The sequence below is a fragment of the Leptonychotes weddellii genome, chromosome X (assembly GCF_054177405.1).
Source record: "Leptonychotes weddellii isolate Sample4059 chromosome X, ASM5417740v2, whole genome shotgun sequence".
Lineage (NCBI taxonomy): Eukaryota > Metazoa > Chordata > Mammalia > Carnivora > Phocidae > Leptonychotes > Leptonychotes weddellii.
The window spans coordinates 29,216,874-29,237,361 of record NC_138385.1 but is presented as its reverse complement, the minus strand read 5'-3'; the positions used below and the strand labels follow the sequence as shown (position 1 = coordinate 29,237,361).

General features: G+C 36.4%; 1 protein-coding gene across 1 annotated transcript in view; it reads left to right on the top strand.

Moving 5' to 3' along the window:
- Nucleotides 1-411: 411 nt before the first annotated feature.
- Nucleotides 412-20,488, top strand: part of HTR2C (5-hydroxytryptamine receptor 2C) — a 142,893-nt gene continuing 122,816 nt past the window's right edge. The window contains exon 1 of the mRNA XM_006728248.3: nucleotides 412-617. Coding sequence (XP_006728311.2) covers nucleotides 494-617 — 124 coding nt within the window. The 5' untranslated portion in view covers nucleotides 412-493. The remainder of the gene's footprint in view (nucleotides 618-20,488) is intronic.

Genomic DNA, 20,488 nt, shown 5'->3' with positions numbered 1-20,488 from the left:
TCAGGCTCTTCATTTGCATAATGGATATAACCAATCTTGACGTCATGAGGTTGTTGTGTGTGTGATCAAATGAGATTACATATATATAATTTTATACTATAGATAATTTTTATTATATATATATTTCCATAAACTAAGTGCCTTACTCATAATATTCTTTGGATAGAAAAAGAAATACTGAGATGATGATGATGATGATGGTGATAAGGGTTGCTGAAGGAAAAGCAATTGTTTTGTATAAGCAATTCATTGGGTATAAGCAATATAAGATGTATCTGATTATTTTTTTTTCTTAATTTTCAGCGTGCACCTAATTGGCCTACTGGTTTGGCAATGCGATATTTCTGTGAGCCCTGTTGCAGCTCTAGTAACTGACATTTTCAATACCTCCGATGGTGGACGCTTCAAATTCCCAGACGGGGTACAAAACTGGCCAGCACTTTCAATCGTCATCATAATAATCTTGACAATAGGTGGCAACATTCTCGTTATCATGGCAGTAAGCTTGGAAAAGAAACTGCACAATGCCACCAATTACTTCTTAATGTCCCTAGCCATTGCTGATATGCTAGTGGGACTACTTGTCATGCCACTCTCTCTGCTTGCAATCCTTTATGGTAAGTACAATTTTATTAGTTTTTTTAATCTCAGATTATATCCTAAATGTGTGTCAAGTATCATAGTAAACACTCGTACAGTTAATCATTTTACTTATATCATTTGGAAAATGAAGAAAAAAGCCAATTGTGTGACAGAAGAAGTGGATGTGTATATCGTATTTATTAAATAAATCAGTAGCAGAGTCTTCAAAAAGCAAAAGGGACATTTTATAATATATCAAAGTCATACCCAAATACTCTATTGCTCAGTCTCACTTATAAACAATTACAGTGGCCTTAATGTATACAATAGGACAGTGACAGAAACATGTTCTCACCTCTGTGTTCTGGGCGGTACACATACCTAGTTTCCTCTCTTCCACAAAGAAAAAGAGACCCATCATCTTTAATAAATATATTTTCAATAATCTTTTTAAATGTTAGCAAACTAAGTGCTTGCACATAATATGCACTCAATAACAGCTATTATTCTTCATGGAGTCTACAATTTATGTTTTTACAAGGTGACAGGGATAAGAAATTAATTAATAATTATATAAGTGCAATGTCACATTATCACAATAAAATTCAGGCATTCAAAGTTTTCATAATATTGATTTTAGATAGGTTTTTCGTTTTTCTTTTCATATTCTGCCATCCCTTTACCCTATTCATTTCACATTTTATTTTTTTATTCAAGTGTAATTAACATACAGTGTTATATTAGTTTCAGATGTACAATATAATGATTCAACAATTCTATATAAGTCACAGGGCTCATCAAGATAATAGTACTCTTACTCCCCTTCATCTATTTTACCCAGCTCCCCTCTGGCAAATACCAGCTTATTCTGTGTATTTGAGTCTGTTTTTTTTTTTTTTTTTAATTTGTCTTTTTTTTTTTCTTTGTTCATTTGTTTTGGTTCTTACAGTTCACATATGAGTGAAATCAGATGGTATTTGACTTTCTCTGACTGATTTCAATTAACATTATATCCTCTAGGTCCATCCATATTGTTGCAAATTTCAAGATTTCATTCTTTTTTATGGCTGAGTAATATTCCATTATAGATATGTGTGCATATATACACCATACTTTCTTTTTTCATTCATCTATCGATGGGCACTTGGGTTGCTTCCATATCTTGGCTAGTGTAAATAATGCTGCAATAAACATAGGGATGTATATATGTTTTTGAATTAGTATTTTCATTTTCTCTGGGTAAATACCCAGTAGTAGAATTACTGGATCATATGATAACTCTATTTTTAATTTTAAACATAAAGGAAACATCCTCAGGGATTTCAGGTAAAAATAAGGAAAAATTTACAAGAGTAAGAGAATTAGACTGACTTCACAATTAACAAAAATAAAGCAAAGTAATAGGAGCAATATTTTTCAAAAAGTTAACCAATTGTAAGACACTCTTTCAAAGGCAAACCTATAAAGAAAGAAAACAGATCACTAGTTTCAAGGGGTTTAAGGTGGGAGGATGACTGAAAAGGGGTATTTATTTTGGTATATGTTGATATGGTGGTAGTTTTATATACATATGTAAATGTAATATATATGATGTAAATATATATATAAATTCTTAAAATTTGAAAAACTATAAATTCTAGTGTGCAGTTTTAAAAAGGTGAATTTTACTGTATGTAAAGTATACCTTAAATTAAAAAGTAGAAAAACCTATTCAAAGTTTGAAATGAAGATTTTTACATCCAGACATGCTAACCATGAAGGCTATAAAAAGTTGAAATTTATTTTGAACTTAGAGAATTCTGAACCCATAAGCCTTTCTTAAGAAATTAAATAGTGGATGAGATTAAACTAACAAAGGAATGATTGGGAAAATTTCATCCAAAAGACTGATGATGAGCATTTAATATGGGTAATATTAGAGCTAAGACAAAAATAAAAGTGGTATAAGGGTAGAAGAATACTGTTATATATTATATAGCATCTATTATGTGTTATAAACTCTAAAAAATTAGCAAAAATGCAACTAAAATTAAGAAGAGAATAGAAAGGGAACGAGGAAGAGGAAAGTAAAATAATTTTATTGATTTTTCTATAAACAAAAGGTGGGAGCTAAATGATACCATAAAAAATTGGCAAACCAGAATGTAATAGAGTTAATAAGAAAACAGTGGTTTAAGAGCATTAAACATGATATAAATAAAACATGATATAAATGTTATATTAAAGTTAACCACTAAAACAAAAAACAAACCTTCCAAAACCCCAAAAGAAATGTAATTAATGAAAGAGCAAAAAACATCAACTAGAGGAAGAAACACAAAAAATATAACATTATGCCCTCAACATTATACCATGATGTAATATGACAGAGGAAAACAAACATACCAGTAATAGCGATAAACTTGAATGAACCTAAAACACGACTAAAAATGAAAGATTTTTAATTTGGCTTAAAAAGAAAGGCCCAACTATATTCTGTATACAAGAGAAACCCTTAAAACCCAGTGATTCATAATGGCTAAAAATAAAGGGATGAGCAAAAGTGCACCAAGTAAATGGAAACAATAAGAAAACAGAAACTGTGATTTGATATCTAACAAAGTACATTTTGAATGAAAACAGCGCAAGAGTAAAAAAGAAAGATGCTTATTTATGATAAAAGCCATAATTAACAACAAAGATATAGCAGTTAAGAACATCTATGCCACCAATAACACAGCAATGCCCCTTATAAAGCAAAAACAAAAGAACATGGAAGGACACATTTATGAATACATTCTACTAATGGGAGATTTTAACACATCGTGCTCAGTATAAGAAAGATTGGGCAAAAAAATTAAAAGGATATAGATCTTATGCAGGTGTGTTGAACTTTATACTCTTATCAAAGAGAGTATACCTTCTTTGTAAGTGCATGTGGAACACACACTGAAATTAATAAAATACTAGGCCACAAAGAAAATATTAGAAAAGTAAAAATATTACCCAAAGTACTTTCTGATAAGAAGACAATAATATTAGAAAAATTAACAAAATTTAAAGACATCTCATCCTTTTTTTTGCATTTTTTCTTTTTTTAATTATGTTATGTTAATCACCATACATTACATCATTAGTTTTTGATGTAGTGTTCCATGATTCATTATTTGCATATAACACCCAGAAGATATAACAAATTTTTAAACAATTCTTGAGGGGCACCTGGGTGGCTCAGTCGGTTAAGGGCCTGCCTTTGACTCAGGTCAAGATCACAGGGTCCTGGGATCGAGCCCCACATTAGGCTCTCGGATCAGCGGAAAGTTTGCTTCTCCCTCTCAATCTCCCTCTCTGTGCTCTCTCTCCCTCCCTCCTTCTCTCTCTCTCTCTCTCAAATAAATAAAATCTTCAAAAAAAATAAACAACTCTTGATCAAAAGGAGAAATGCAAACTGAAATTACAGATTTCTTTAGAAATATAACAGCATAAACACTGCATATCAAAATCTATACAATATGCTTAAAGCAGTGATTGGTGGAAAATTCATAGCCCTAATCACATTTATCAGTAAAAATGAAAGCATACAAATGAATTAAATTCCCAGCAAAGCAACCTTGGAAAAAAACTATAAAGTAAACCGAAAGAAAGCACAAAGAAGAAAAAAAAAACTAAAGAGCAAAGCAGAAATTGACTACAGCATAAAAAACAATATACCTGATGAATAAATCAAAATTTTGGTTTTTAGGGCGCCTGGGTGGCTCAGTTGGTTAAGCGACTGCCTTCGGCTCAGGTCATGATCCTGGAGTCCCGGGATCGAGTCCCGAATCGGGCTTCCTGCTCGGCAGGGAGTCTGCTTCTCCCTCTCCCACTCCGTTTGTGTTCCCTCTCTCGCTGTGTCTTTCTCTGTCAAATAAATAAATAAAATCTTTAAAAAAAAAAAAAAATTTTGGTTTTTAAAAAAATTTTTTAAACAAAATAAAAAATCATCAGCTAACTTTAAAAAAGGAAGAAAGCATGTATAAAATAAGATACCACAAGGAGAATAACAACTGAAGCAAAATACACTTTTTAAATCATGAGATTATTTTGTAGATTTATGTGCAGATCAATTCAGAGCATTAAAAAATAGGTAATTTCCCAAGTGGAATAATTCTATTATAATGGGCAGAGGACCTGAATAGATATTTCTTCAAACAAGACATACAGATGCTCAGCAGGCACATGAAAAGAAGCTCAATATCACTAATCATCAGAAAAATGCAAATCAAAACCACAATGAGATATCACCTTACACCTGTCAGAATGGCCAGAATCAAAAAAGACAAGAAATAACAAGTGTTGGTGAGGATGTGGGAAAAAAGGAACCTTAATGCACTGTTGGTGGGAATATAAATTGGTACAACCACTGTGTAAACCAGTACAGAGGTTCCTAAAACAATTAAAAATAGAAATACGATACAAGCCAATAATTCCACTACTGGGCATTTATCGAAAGAAAACAAAAACACTAATTCAAAAAGACACATATACTCCCATGTTTACTGCAGCATTATTTACAATAGCCAAGATATGGAAGCGTATCTCTATGTTCTTCCTAAATTAATGTATCAATTAGTTCAATTCCAATAAAAATAAAAAGATTTAAAATTTTTTTTAAAAGTATGTTGTCACAAAAACATTTAACATAAGAGCTACCCTCTTAACAAATTTTTAAGTGTACAAAGCGTTATTATTGACTACAGATACAATGATGTACAGCAGATATCTAGAGCTTATTCATTTTGTTTAACTGAAACTTTATACCTGTTGATAAGTCCCCATTTTCCCTTCCTTCACTCTCCTGGCAACCACCATTCTACTCCTTGATTCTATGAATTTGACTACTTTAGATACCTCATATATAAGTGGAATCATGCAGTATTTGTCTTTCTGTGACTGGTTTTTTTTCACTTACATAATGTCTTCCATGTTCATCCATGTCGTCACATATTGCTGATTTTTCTTTTTTTTTTTTTAAAGATTTTATTTATTTATTTGACAGAGAGAGACACAGCGAGAGAGGGAACACAAGCAGGGGGAGTGGGAGAGGGAGAAGCAGGCTTCCCGCCGAGCAGGGAGCCTGATGCGGGGCTCGATCCCAGGACCCTGAGATCATGACCTGAGCCGAAGGCAGACGCTTAATGACTGAGCCACCCAGGCACCCCATGATTTTTCTTCTTTTTTAAGGCTAAATAGTATTCCATTATATGTAGTATATATAAAATATATATATATATTACATTTATATGTAATATATATATATATAAAACACTTCCTTTTTTCATTCATCTGTTGAGGGACATGCCGGTTGTTTCCACATCTTGGCTACCATCAGTAGTGCTACAGTGAACATAGGTGTGCTAATATTGCTTCAAGATCCTGAGTTCAATTCTTCTGGATAATATCCAGATAATATCCAGAAGTGGGATTGTTGTATTATATGGCAGTTCTATTTTTAATTTTTAAGAATCGTTCATAGTGTTATCCACAGCAGCTGCACCATCTTGTATTCCCACCAACAATGTGCAAGAGTTCCCTTCTCTCCACATCCTCACCAACACTTGCTATTTCTTGTCCTTTTGATTAACCATTCTGACAGGGTGAGGTGATATCTCATTTTGGTTTTGATCTGCATTTCTCTGATAATGAGTGACATTGAGTATCCTTTCACATGCGTATTATCCATGTCTATATCATGTTTGGCAAAATGTCTACTCAAGTGCTCATTTTTTAATTGGATATAGTTTTTTTACTTGAGTTGTAGGAGTTCCTTATATATTTTGGAGAGTAACCCTTTATCAGATATATGACTTGCAAATTTTTTTCTCCTTCCCCCTTCATAGGTTGCCTTTTCACTCTGTGATGGTTTCTTTTGCTGTGTAGAAGTTTTTTTTTTTTATTATTTTTTTGTTGCATATGCTTTTGGTGTCATATCCATAAATCGCTGCCAAGGCCAATGTCATGAAGATTTTCCCCTATGCTTTCTTCTGAGAGTTTTTTGTTTCAGGTCTTACGTTTGAGTCTTTTGGATGCTTATCCTACAAGAAGCTTTTTTGTGGAGTTAGATAAGTCAATACTAAAGTTCATTTACAAAATTAAACATGCAAGAATAGCTTGAAAAAACTGAAAGAGAAAAGCTATGCAAGAGGACTAGCACTAGGAGATATTTAAGCATATTATAAAGCCTTTATCATTTAAAGTAATACAAAAGAGATTAATTGAATGTACTATAGAATGTCCACATAATGGAGTACCATGAAACTATTAACAGGAATAAGAAAGTTCTCTATTAACTAATATGGAGTGATTTCCAACATATACTATCATGTGAAAAAAGCAAAATACAAAAGAGGAGATAGGGCATACTATCTATGCAAGAAAACGGACAAATACAAAAATATACACATATCATCTTATTTTTGTAAAAAATAAATACAGAATGGTTAAATGAAAAACTGAGATTTATTACCTTCAGGGGGAAGGTAGAAACTGGAAAGAGAGATTGGGGATAGAGAATTATACTTCTCTGAATACACATCTTAGATAATTTTGACTTTGGGAATTGTGCTAATGTTTTATATATTAAAAAAATAAAGAATGGGAGAAAACTCTAAAATGGATTAGGAACAGAGTCAAATGAACTTAACTCTATTTGAGTTAAGATAACCACACTGAGTAGAGAGTACAAAAATAACCACACTGAGTAGAGAGTACAAAAATAACCCTATCCCATATAACTTTAAAGTGCAAATTTTGTCTTATATACACAATGGAAAACTAAAGAAAAATGTAAACGAATGAATTGTAGTATTAGGTTTTATTTTACCAGAGGTACACAATGGTAATTCTGAAACTACTTCCTGTGTATTCTGGGATAAGATAATAGAAACCGAATTTCTCACTGTTGCATAAGGAAGTTGAAAACTTGGAAGGGGGAAGTAAGTATTGAATCCTGTGGTGTTGGGTTAATTTTCATGATATCGGTATGAATTCATGGAGAAAACAGATACTAATAATAATGGTAGTAATGATATATATAGATACAGAAATCAATATTTGTGAATATGTGTGTACTTAGAATTATTTTCTATCGCTGCCCATTAAGAGGGCCTAAAAGTAACAACATATGAGTAGGAGCAAGCACAAATGGGAATAGACATCCCTTGGAGAAATGAGGCCCAGGGCAAGATATAACAAGACTGGAACATTTTTTGAGCTAGAAAATAAAGGAGTGCTCAAAGAATGATGGGACTATATTTTTTAAAAAGCACAGAAGCTAGCTTAATGGGGCCCCCTCATCAAATCTGGGAACATCTGAACATTAAAATGAATAATGAGAGTTCTGATGCCAACAAAAATAGAGTAAGCCCACTAAAGACTCCCTCTTTTTCTATATTCATGTAATAATTCTGGAAAAAATTTCAAAAGCAACTGCCTAAGAATTCAGAAAAATAAACAGAAGCAGCCAGATTGGGAGGGAAATCAAAACTTAGAAATGTAACCTGAATGGGAGTGAGGTTTTCATTTTTTTCTCCCTCTTCTCTCTAGCCAGTACCCAGTCACATAGCCTCATGGTAATAGTACAGGAGTGGCTAAACTCTTATGGATACCCAATCTTTCTGGCCAGAGTAACTGGCAAAAGAAGCCCCGGAAGCCAAATGTCATCGAAATATTTTTTCCCTTCTTTTTTCATGCGCTGGCTTTGCCAGAGGGATGACTCTAGTCAGATAGCTATGCTTTGGTGGTGTGAGCACTAACATTTTGAAGAGACCTTTTCTTTTTTGGCCAGTGGACCAGAAAAAAATTGGCCTCTGTAAGCCAGAGAGTATGGGAAGGAAATCTCATGGAGGAGAGAGCAGAATAAAAGTTTCCCTACTTCCCGGGGCGCCTGGGTGGCTCAGTCGTTAGGCGTCTGCCTTCGGCTCAGGTCATGATCCCAGCGTCCTGGGATCGAGCCCCGCATCAGGCTCCCTGCTCGGCGGGAAGCCTGCTTCTCCCTCTCCCACTCCCCCTGCTTGTGTTCCCTCTCTTGCTGTGTCTCTCTCTGTCAAATAAATAAAATCTTTAAAAAAAAAAAAAAAAGTTTCCCTACTTCTGTTTGAACCTGCACAAGTGCCAGGCTCAACCCTTAGCTCCACATGAGCAGGACAGATCCTCAAGAAGCATAGAAAATCTGTAGAAAATTGAACTGATTTAAACAACCATCCGAGTCCAGGACCATGCCCTCAGTGGCACGTCTGTGGGACAGACTCAAAGCAGCATAGGCAAAGGTTTTGTAAACAAAAGATATTGAATCCATGGCCCACAGACGTGAACACTAAGTCTGAACCTAATTAGTTTGATTGCCTAGTAAACCAAACACAATCAGCATTCTTTTTTTTTTTTTTAAGATTTTATTTATTTATTTGAGAGAGAGCATGAGAGGGAGGAGGGTCAGAGGGAGAAGCAGACTCCCCGCCGAGCAGGGAGCCCGATGCGGGACTCGATCCCGGGACTCCAGGATCATGACCTGAGCCGAAGGCAGTCGCTTAACCAACTGAGCCACCCAGGCGCCCCCACAATCAGCATTCTTTTTTTTTTTTTTAAAGATTTTATTTATTTATTTGACAGAGACAGAGATAGCGAGAGCAGGAGCACAAGCAGTGGGAGGGGGAGAGGGAGAAGCAGGCTTCCCCCCGAGGAGGGAGCCCGATGTGGGACTCGATCCCAGGACCCTGGGATCATGACCTGAGCCGAAGGCAGACGCTTAACGACTGAGCCACCCAGGCGCCCCACAATCAGCATTCTTGAGAGGATTTTAACAGGACCCAGAGTCTACAAAATATAATATTCAAAATGTCCACGATGCAATACAAAATTCCTTGACATGAAAAATACCCGGGAAATATTAAAAATTTTTAAAGGAAATGACCATCAACACATGCCAAACCCCAAATTACCTAGGTGTTGGAACTATCAGACAAAGCCTTTAAAATAACTACTGTAACAATACTCCTTCTAGTAATGAATAGAAATGAATGGAAATATGGAAGTTCTTAATAAAAAGAAACTATGAAAAAGAAGAAAGTGTAAAAAATTGAATATTTTATGACAGGAAAATCCAATATCCGAATTTTTTTTAAATCACAGGATAGGTTCAATAACAATAGAGATGACAGAGGAAAGAGGGAACTTGAGGATGAATTAATACAAATCATCCAAATAGAAAGACTGAAGAAAAATGAACACGGCCTCAAGAACCTATGGGACTCTATGAAACTGTAGAGTATTTGTGTCACTAGGAGTCTTCAAAGGAGAGGAGAAAAAGATCAGTACAGGAAAAAAATTAAACCAAAAATAACCAATTATTTTCTAAATTTTATGAAAGACACAAATTTAGAGATTTGAGAAGTTCATCAAACCTCAAAGAAAACTACACCAACACATCATAATCAAATTGCTAAACACCAGCAATAAAAAAGAATGAGCTATTATTGATAGATAACACATAAAATATGAACAAACCCTAAATAATTCAACTGAGTTAAAAGAGTCACACAAAAAAGCGTGCACACTCCATAAGTCCATTTATATAAAATTCTAGAAAATGCAAACCAATCTACAGTGGCAGAAAAAAAGAACAGTGGTTGCCAGGGACCAATGGGAATGGAGTGGACAGATGAAAATTGATTATCAAATGGCATGAAGAAAATTGGAGGCATAATGAATATGTCTATTATCTTGATAATAGTGATTATTGCACAAGTGCGTGAGTGTGTGAAAGCATATCAAATTGTGTACATTTAGACAGGTACAGTTTTTCATTTGTCAATTACATCTCAAAGCTGTTAAAAATTGTAAGATGCAACTAAAGTAGTGCTTAGGGGAAGATTTATGGTGTTAAATACTTATTTTAGAAAAATAAGAATGGTCTCAAAGCAGTCATCTAAGCTTCCATTTTAAGAAACTAAGAAGTGAAGAGCAAATTGAATTCAAAGCAAGCAGAAGGAAGGAATGAACAAAGTTCAGAGCAGAAATCAGAAAGATTAAAAATTGGAAAGTAACAGAAAAACCAATGAAACCCAAAGCTGCTTCTCTTACAAGGTTCATGAAAATGATAAGCCCCTAGCCAGACTGATCACGGAAAAAAGAGAGACAACTCAAATTACCGGGATCACTTATGAAAGAGGAGCATCACTATAGAATTTACAGACATTAAAATATAGTAACAGAATATTATGAAAAACTTTATGCCTATCAATTCAACAACTTACATGAAATAGACTAATTCTCTTAAAGACAAATTACCAAAGATCACTCAAGAAAAAATGGTTAACCTGAAGAGTCCTATTAAAAAAGCAGAATCTGTAACATTTACTCTGGTATTGTTCAAATAATTTCTTCTTTTCTGACTTTCTTTTTCCATCCTGTTTTCCTGTCATTGCATGTGCATATTTTTTTTTAAGATTTTTTTTTTATTTGACAGAGAGAGAGAGAGAGGGAACACAAGCAGGGGGAGTGGGAGAGGGAGAAGCAGGCTTCCCGCCGAGCAGGGAGCCTGACGCAGGGCTCAGTCCTAGGACCCTGGGACCATGACCTGAGCCGAAGGCAGATGCTTAACGACTGAGCCACCCCAGGCACCCCGCGTGTGCATATTTTTAAAAAATTTTATTTATTTATTTGAGAGAGAGCGAGTGAGAGAGAACATGAGTGGGGAGAGGGAAAAGCAGCCCCCCGAGCAGGGAGCCTGATGCGGGGCTCCATCCCAGGACCCTGGGATCATGACCAGAGCTGAAGGCAGACGTTTGACGACTGAGCCACCCAGGAGCCCTTGCATGTGCATTTGAGGTGTCATCTTTAGTTGGTTCTATTTTCCATTATTGTGAAGAAATTAGAATATATATCTGAGATCTGTGTAGACAAATCAATTATATAAAGGTATGTTGTTCAGCTTGTCAATACTGTCTAGAGGTGAGTCTTTATGAAAGTTGCAGAGCATACAATTAATTGTTTGTAGCTTTGTAGGAAGCTACAGTAATCACAGCTAACATTTGTCGAGTATTTTCTATGTGCCAGGCACTGTTTTAAGCACTTTACATGTATTAAATCATTTAATTTTCTTTCTTTCTTTTTTTTATTTTTTTTTTTAAAGATTTTATTTATTTATTCATGAGAGACAGAGAGAGAGACAGAGGCAGAGGGAGAAGCAGGCTCCCCGCGGAGCAGGGAGCCCGATGCAGGACTCGATCCCAGGACCCTGGGATCATGACCTGAACCGAAGGCAGACGCTTAACCGACTGAGCCACCCAGGCGTCCCTCTTTTTTTTTTTTTTAAAGATTTTATTCATTCACTTGACAGAGAGAGACACAGCGAGAGAGGGAACACAAGCAGGGGGAGTGGGCGAGGGAGAAGCAGGCTTCCCGCTGAGCGGGGAACCCGATTCAGGGCTCGATCCCAGAGCCCTGGGATCATGACCCGAGCCAAAGGCAGACGCTTAACGACTGAGCCACCCAGGCACCCCAAATCATTTAATTTTCACAAACCATATGACTTAGATACTGTTACCATCCAAATTTACATATGATGGAACAGAGGGACAGGATTATTATGTAACACAAAATGTTACATAGTTAGGATATTATAGAGTAGGAATTTAAACTGAAACTGTCTGGCTTTACAGTCTATGTCCTTAAACACTGCAATAGATAACAGAGAGGGTATAGCCCCCTTTGTCAAAGAGGCAAGAGTAAAAAGGACAAATCCAAGTAAATACCTTCAAAGGAAAGTGGCAGACATGATATGAAAACACCAACATGTCCAGTTGTAGTCATGCAGCAAAATATATACACATCAGATCGGAGGTAATAAGACTAGGGATGTGTGAAATGATTGGACAAACTAGAGCTGAGGGAGGATAGTTCAGGAAGACTTTGCAGAGATGGGGACACTGGCCAAATTTTGAGTATAAAGTTGAGCATATTATGTCAGGGCCTTAACAGTTGTGGCAATTTTTAATTCTCACAAAAATCTGATTTTATAGATACAGAAATGGAAGATCATTCGACAGCCATTTTTTGAACACCTACTACGTGCCAAGCACTCATCTCAATTCTGTGGCTAGTGCACAAAACAATAACAAAAATTTTCCATCTCGAAGGCTCAGGAACCTAACTAAAGTTTGGTCAAGAAAAGAATTTTTGTCACCTCATGCCACTTATATATTCCTCTCTTAGGCTCTGACTCCCCCAAGGTCACATGGCTGGACTAGTAGATTCTAATAGCCATTTCATTTTTCATTATATCACTTTGACACTCACAGATTACTTTAAAACATCAGGACAGTCTTGCTTTATTTTGTTTGGGGGGGGCACATAAATTGAATTAGAGGAAAATTCAAAGTCAAGTTGTTCCCAAGAACATCAAGACAGTTGGCCTGCTGATTTTTATAAAAGTGCATCAGGGTATTGGCAGAAATTAAGGCAGTTCTGTGAATTGGTTCAGTGCCTCAAATGTTCGATATCCAAGGTCTCTGGTTGTCACTGAGGTATTTAGTTCACAATATGCTTCAAAATGATTGTCCTTTTTTTAAAGATTTATTTATTTGAGAGAGAGAGAGAGCATGCGATGGGGAGAGATGGGTAGAGGAAGAGAGAGAGAGAGAGAATCTCAAGCAGATTCCCCACTGAGTGCAGGGTGGGGGAGGTGGCTCTATCTCAGGACCCCGAGATCACAACCCGAGCCAAAATTAAGAGTCCGATGCTTAACCGACTGAGCCACCCAGGTGCCTCCCATAATATGTAAAGTGTTGTTGTTTTTTTTTTGCATTGGTGAACTTCTACAATGACCTCATGTCTCGAGTTAAAAAGTACTGTTATTGCTATAAATTTCGTCCTCCCTCGAAACCTCTGCTCACTCCAAACCTCTGGAAAGATCTGCTATGGTAATAGGTAGGATTTGGCCCTTCAAGTCTGGATATAAAAAGAGATGTAATACATAGGGTGTGATTAAATAATGCACATGAACACTCACAAGTTCAGGCACGCACGTTCCCAGCTTCCCGTTTCTTTCCAACTAGTTTTTCATCCCGTTCTCACTTGGACTCTACTTTTATTTAAAAAAATGGAACTACTTGCAAAGGGACTAAGTACATGAAACTTAAGAGATGTTAAATGGGGGGCGCCTGGGTGGCTCAGTCGTTAAGCGTCTGCCTTCGGCTCAGGTCATGGTCCCGGGGTCCTGGGATCGAGCCCCGCATCGGGCTCCCTGCTCCATGGGAGGCCTGTTTCTCCCTCTCCCACTCCCCCTGCTTGTGATCCTGCTCTCACTGTGTCTCTTTCTGTCAAATAAATAAATAAAATCTTAAAAAAAAAAAGAGATGTTAAATGGAGACCTGGGAACAGGCATCAAAATTTTCAAATTGCTAATGCAAGTGAGCACACGCTATTAAATTTGATAGAGTTCAGTCACGTTTCAGTGTAATGATACAGAAACTCTCAGGCTTTAGATGTTTAAGCCAGGAATCATTCAGAATGAAATGCAGCAATTAAATCAGAGCTTTTCAGATTTAGTGTCTTAGGCACTACATATTTATTTTAGCACAGCAGAGCCATGCATAAATGAGAAAAAATATTCAAATGTATTTGAGAGTTCATTATGTAATTTGTGAAAGTCTCAGTATCTCTTATGCTATAAAGCTGCAGCTTTACTTAGAGAATGATTATTTTCATTTTTCCATTATTAGGCTACCTCCAGATGCACTCCCAAGCCACCTAGCAATGTTCTCTAGGTACCTTTTAATTTCCCTCAAAAGAATGCATCATGCCCTCTGGGCTACTGCACCGGAATTTTAAGGCTCATGATACAGAACTGATCAACTAATGCAATATACCTAAGAACACCATAAACACACAGCAGTTGACAATTATGAGTTAAGTACTATTTCTTCACGTAGATTGGCAAAATGCTTGAGGGCCATAGTGTTTAAATAGGTAACACTAAAGTCACAAGCACTCATATCCTATTCCTCACTCATCAGGATCCAACTCCAGGTGTCCCCATCTTCTGTTACCAGCCTAGGACATCCCTTTTTTTTTTTTTTTTTTCCACTGGCAGTTGAATTGCTCAACATCTTCACACACACTCAACTCTCGTAACCCAAGAAATCATTCCAAATTAGCTCTAAGTTCCATCATAGCAATAAGATAGTCTAGATTCCTCTTTAAAAAAAAAACCACTTGCATTCTTATGTCACATTTAATGACATAATAATTTTTAAAATACATGGTTCAGGATGAGAGACTATGGACTCTGAGAAACAAACTGAGGGTTCTAGAGGGGAGCGGGGTGGGGGAATGGGTTAGCCTGGTGATGGGTATTAAAGAGGGCACGTACTGCATGGAGCGCTGGGTGTTATACGCAAACAATGAATCATGGAACACTACATCAAAAACTAATGACGTACTCTATGGTGACCAACATAATAAAATAAAATTTAAAAAAATACATGGTTCAGGGATAAGATGGCGTGGACTCATTTTTCCCAGCTACTCTCCTCTAAATACAACTAAATACCCTGTGGAGGATTTCACAATTATAAAAGGGTTCTAAAAGCACAAAAAAGACTAGGGAACTCCGTACTTGAAGACATGGCAGTGGCTTTCCTGGGGTTTCTTTTTATCTCTCATACATCCTACTCTTGGATACTGGAAAGGATCGCAACTTGGGATCTTCAATAGGCATGGACAAATGAACAAAGCACAACAGGGACCTAGCAAGTAGTCCCATACCAGGCGACAGGGCAGGTTCATCTACCCACAGCAGTGGAAACAGTGAAACCTGGGTGCAAGACTAAAGCTTTTCCCCTAAGATTAGGAACAAGGAAAGGATGTCTGCTCTTAGGACAGTTACACAACATAGTACTGCAAGTTTTAGCCACTATGATAAGACAGTAAAAGAAAGACATATAAATTAGGAAGAGAGCAGTAAAACTGTTCCCATTTGCAGATGTCATGGTTGTCTGTGTAGAAAATCCCAAAGAGTCTGCAAATAAAACTCCTAGAATGAATTAATGAGCTGTGCAAGGTTGCCGAATACAAGATCGACACACAAAAGTCAACCACATTTTCAGACAAACCATAAACATATGGAAACTGAAATTAAAATTCAGTATCATTTATGATTGCTCAATAGAAAATAAAATGCTCAGGGCGCCTGGGTGGCTCAGTCGGTTAAGCGACTGCCTTCGGCTCAGGTCATGATCCTGGAGTCCCAGGATCGAGTCCTGCATCGGGCTCCCTGCTCGGCAGGGAGTCTGCTTCTCCCTCTGACCCTCCTCCCTCTCATCTGTCTCTCTGTCATTCTCTCTCTCTCAATAAATAAATAAAAATCTTTAAAAAAAAAAAAGAAAAGAAAATGCTCAGGTCTAAATATAATAAGAACGTGTACTGAATTTGTACACCTAATGTTACAAAGTGCTGATGAAAGAAATCAAAGACCTAAATAAGTCAGGAGACATACCCTCTTCAGAGATTGGAAGACTCAACTTAGTAGAGATGCCAGTTATTCCTGTATTAGTTTATCAGGGCTGCCATAAGAAAGCACCACAGGCCGGGTGGCTAACACAACAGAAATGTGCTTCCTCATAGTTGTCCAGGCTAAAAGTCAGAGGTCAGGGGGTCAGCAGGGTTGGTTTCTTCTGAGGCCTCTCTCCTTGCCTTGCAGAAGGCTGCTTTGTAGCTGTGTCCTCAGCCGGCTGTGTCTTGCACTGTCTGTGTTGAAATTCCCTCTTCTTAGGGACACCAGTCATATTGGATGAAGGCCCATCCTAACCTGATGACCTCATTTTAACTTCATTATCGTTTTAAAACCATCTCTCTGAATACAGTCACCTTCGGAGGTACTGGAGACTTCAACATATAAATTGTGGGGGGCCCAATTCAACCTATAATACTTCTCAAATTGATCTATTGTTTTATAGATTTAAAGCAATTCCTATCAAAATCCCAGCAAGAGTTTTTAGACAAGCTTATTACAAAATTTATATGAAAAGCCACAAGCAGGTCCCCAAATACTCAAAACTATCTTTAAAAAGAAGGATAAAGTGGAAGGAATCACTCTCCTTCATATCAAGTTTTATAAAATAGCAACAGTAATCAGGACAATGTTGTATGTGCAGAGGAACAGATACATAGACCAATGGAATAGAATTGAGAATTCAGAAATAGACCCACATAAATGTGTCTGGTTAATTTTTGACAAAGGTGCAAGAGAAATTCAATGGAAGAACAAGTGGTGCCAAAGAAATTGGTCATCCACAGGTAAAAAAAAAAAAAAAAATGAACCTTGATCTAAACTTCACACCTTATAAAAAATTAGCTCAAACCAGATCATAAACTTAAATGTAAAATGTAAAACTATAAAACTTTCAGAAAATAAAAGTATAGATAATCTCCTGGATCTAAGGGCTAGGCAGAGTTCTTCGATTTGACAGCAAAAGCATGGCCCATAAAGAAAAATGTATAGGGGCGCCCGGGTGGCTCAGCTGGTTAAGCATCTGCCTTCAGCTCAGGTCATGATCCTGGGGTCCTGGGATCGAGCCCCCTGCTCCGCGGGGAAGCGTGCTTCTCCCTTTGCCTCTCTCTCTCTCTGTCTCTCATGAATAAATAAATAAAATCTTTAAAAAATGTGTAAATCGGACTTCAAAATTAAAAACTTTTGTCCTGTCAAACATCCCTTTAAGAGAACGAAAAGACAAACTACCCAGTAGGAAAAATACTTATAAACTATATACCCAACAAAGGAGTAATAATGTAATCATTTCCCATGGCTGCTATAAGAAATCATCACAACTGGCAACTTAAAATGACAGAAATTTATTCTCACAGTTCTGGAGGCCAGAAGTCTGAAATCTGTATTGCTAGGCTGGAATCTGGGTGTTTTCAGGGCTATGATGCGTCTGGAGGCTATCGGGAAATACCCATCCATTCTTTGCCTTTGTCAGCTTTGGCTGCTGGCATTCCTTGGCTCATGGCTACATCAGTCCCATCTCTGATTCCATGGTCACAGCACCTTCTTCTCTTTATGAAATCTCCTTCTGCTTCCCTTTTATAAGGATACATGTGATTGCTTTTAGGGCTTACCCAGATAATTCAGAATAATCTCTCCTTCTCAATATCCTTAATTTAATTACATCTGCAAAGACCTCTTTTTACTGGCATATGAAATAGCATTCACAGGTTCCAAGGATTACAAGGTAGTTATCTTTTAGGAGGTCATTTTCAGCCGAGTACAACTAGCATCTAGAACATGCAAAGATTTCTCAAACCTCAACAGGAAAAAAAAAAAATCACAACCCATTTACAAAATGGGCAAAAGACATGAAGAGACATTTTACCATGAAGAATATATGGATGGCAAATAAGCACCTCAAAAGATGTTCAACATTATCAGTCATTAGGAAAATGCAAATTAAAACCACAATGAGATACTGCTACACATCTACTAGAATGGCAAAAATAAAAAATAATGACACAAGTAAATGCTACCAAGGATTCAGAGAAATTGGATTGCTCATACATTGTTGGTGAAAATACAAAATGGTACAGACACTTTGGAAAATAGTTTGACAATTTCTTGAAATCCTCAACAGGCAACTATCTATACTATCCAGCAGTTGCCCTCCTCGTCATTTATTCAGAGAAATGAAGACGTATGTTTATTAAAAAAAAAAAAAACATACACTGGTGTTTATAGCAGCTTTATTCATAATAGCCACAAACTGGAAACAACATTCAATGGGTGAATGGTTAAACAAACTAAGGTATATCCCTACCATGAAATACTACTCAGCAATAAAAAGGAATGACTATTGATTCACACAACCTAGATGATTCTCCAGAGAATTATTCTGAGGGACAAATACCAATCCTAAAAAATCACACGCTGTATGCTTCTATTTATATAGCGTTCTTTACATGATAAAATTATAAAAAGAGAGAACAGATTAATGGCTTTCAGGGTTTAAAGGAGAAAAGAAGGGGAAAACGGGGAGGAAAGAGGCTGTGGTTATAAAAGGGGAAACAGGAGGAATCCATGTAGCTATGGAAATGTCCTGTATCCTAACTATGTCAATGCCAATATCCTTATTGTGCTATTTTCCTATTGTTTTGCAAGATGTTATAATTAGAGGAAACTGGATAAAGGACACTAGCAATCTCCCTGCCTTATTTCCCACAAGTAACTGCATGTGAATTTATAATTATCTCCAAATAAAAAGTTCAACTCAAAAATGTATGTGTAAGGCATAAATAAGTTTTGAAGCATTCTAGACTCACTCTATACTAAGACATGGAACTCCTTATCTCTCAGAAGACCTTGATGCCTCTACTAAGGAATAATATATATAAAATGTAAAAATATATAATAATATATGCATCATATTTAAAATATGAAGTATAAATATAGGCTTTGGAAAGTGGATATCTGTGGGACGCCAGGGTGGCTCAGTCGGTTAAGCGTCTGCCTTCGGCTCAGGTCATGATCCCAGGGTCCTGGGATCAAGTCCCACATCGGGCTCCTTGCTCAGCGGGGAGCCTGCTTCTCCCTCTGCCTGCCTCTCTCCCTGCTTGTGCTCTGTCTCTCTCTGACAAATAAATAAATAAAATCTTAAAAAAAAATTAAAAAAAAAGAAAGTGGATATCTGTGTACAAAATTGCTGCTATTTTAGAAATTACATACTTCCGTAAGGACAATGTTTACCACTAAAGTCATAAAAAATTTAAAAATCAATTGGATTAAGTTGTCTTTGACATCTTTCTATTATAGATTAATACGGGTATCAATTGGATCATAAACTGAAAACTCTATGTACTCTAAGTAATATTAATATTGTACAAGTCATTAGAGTCCTACAGCACCATTTAGCCCCAAATCTATATTCCAATCACCTCTCAGATTTTCAGTACAATTTTCATTTTTTCTAGCCACCATTTTAGCCATAATTTCATAATCTTCAAAACCATAACAAAAGAAAACAAAAAACCATGAGAACCCTAAAGTGAATAAGGTCAAGTCTTTACCTTTCCTTTGTAAATTCTCCTGTTGCTGCACAAATACCCAAGTTATTCAGGTGGATAAGACACAGTTGCCTACAAACTCAACTTGACATTCCATGGTGATGACACTCAAAAAAGCTACCTGATGAAAGGTAAAGTCTCTCGATATTTGTATTCACACCAGCAGAAATTTTTGTTTCCTCACCTGTTTGAAATCACCAATATTTTGGCATCAAATAGTTGAGATGTGTCTAGTTAGAATTTTGCTAATAGAATTGCATTATATTCTACAATTTCAATTTACAATCATGATTTTGTTAGTTCTCAGAAAACAATATCCCGCTTAAATATGCCTGTTAACATGGATTAGAAAACCAATTGCCCTTGCCTTCCCTATTTCCCGCCAGCCTGACAAGATTCCTGCAAATAAGCAGATGAGTATTCCCAACACTGTAAGGTTAGGAGGAAGAAGCACATAGAAAACATGCACGTGCACACGCACACGCACACGCACACACACACAAAAATAATAAACATTTGCCCATCCAAGTATTATGTGATCTTATGCCTCTTTTCCTGCAAATAGATTTGCTACACAGTTTTAAGAATACTGATTATTTATTTATACAAACTTATTATTTACTTATATAAATTATAACAATGTATTCAAATCAATATATAAAATTGAATTTTATCACATTTATCCTGTTCTGGTAAAGATATAATGATATCTCAGTTTATTTCAGTTATTAAAAATCCGTATTCAATAACCTCAGAAGAAAATAAAAGCTAACAATGATAATGAATGTGAAACTTAAGGGTGTTGTGTTATCAAAATGCCTTTAAGTACCTATTAGGT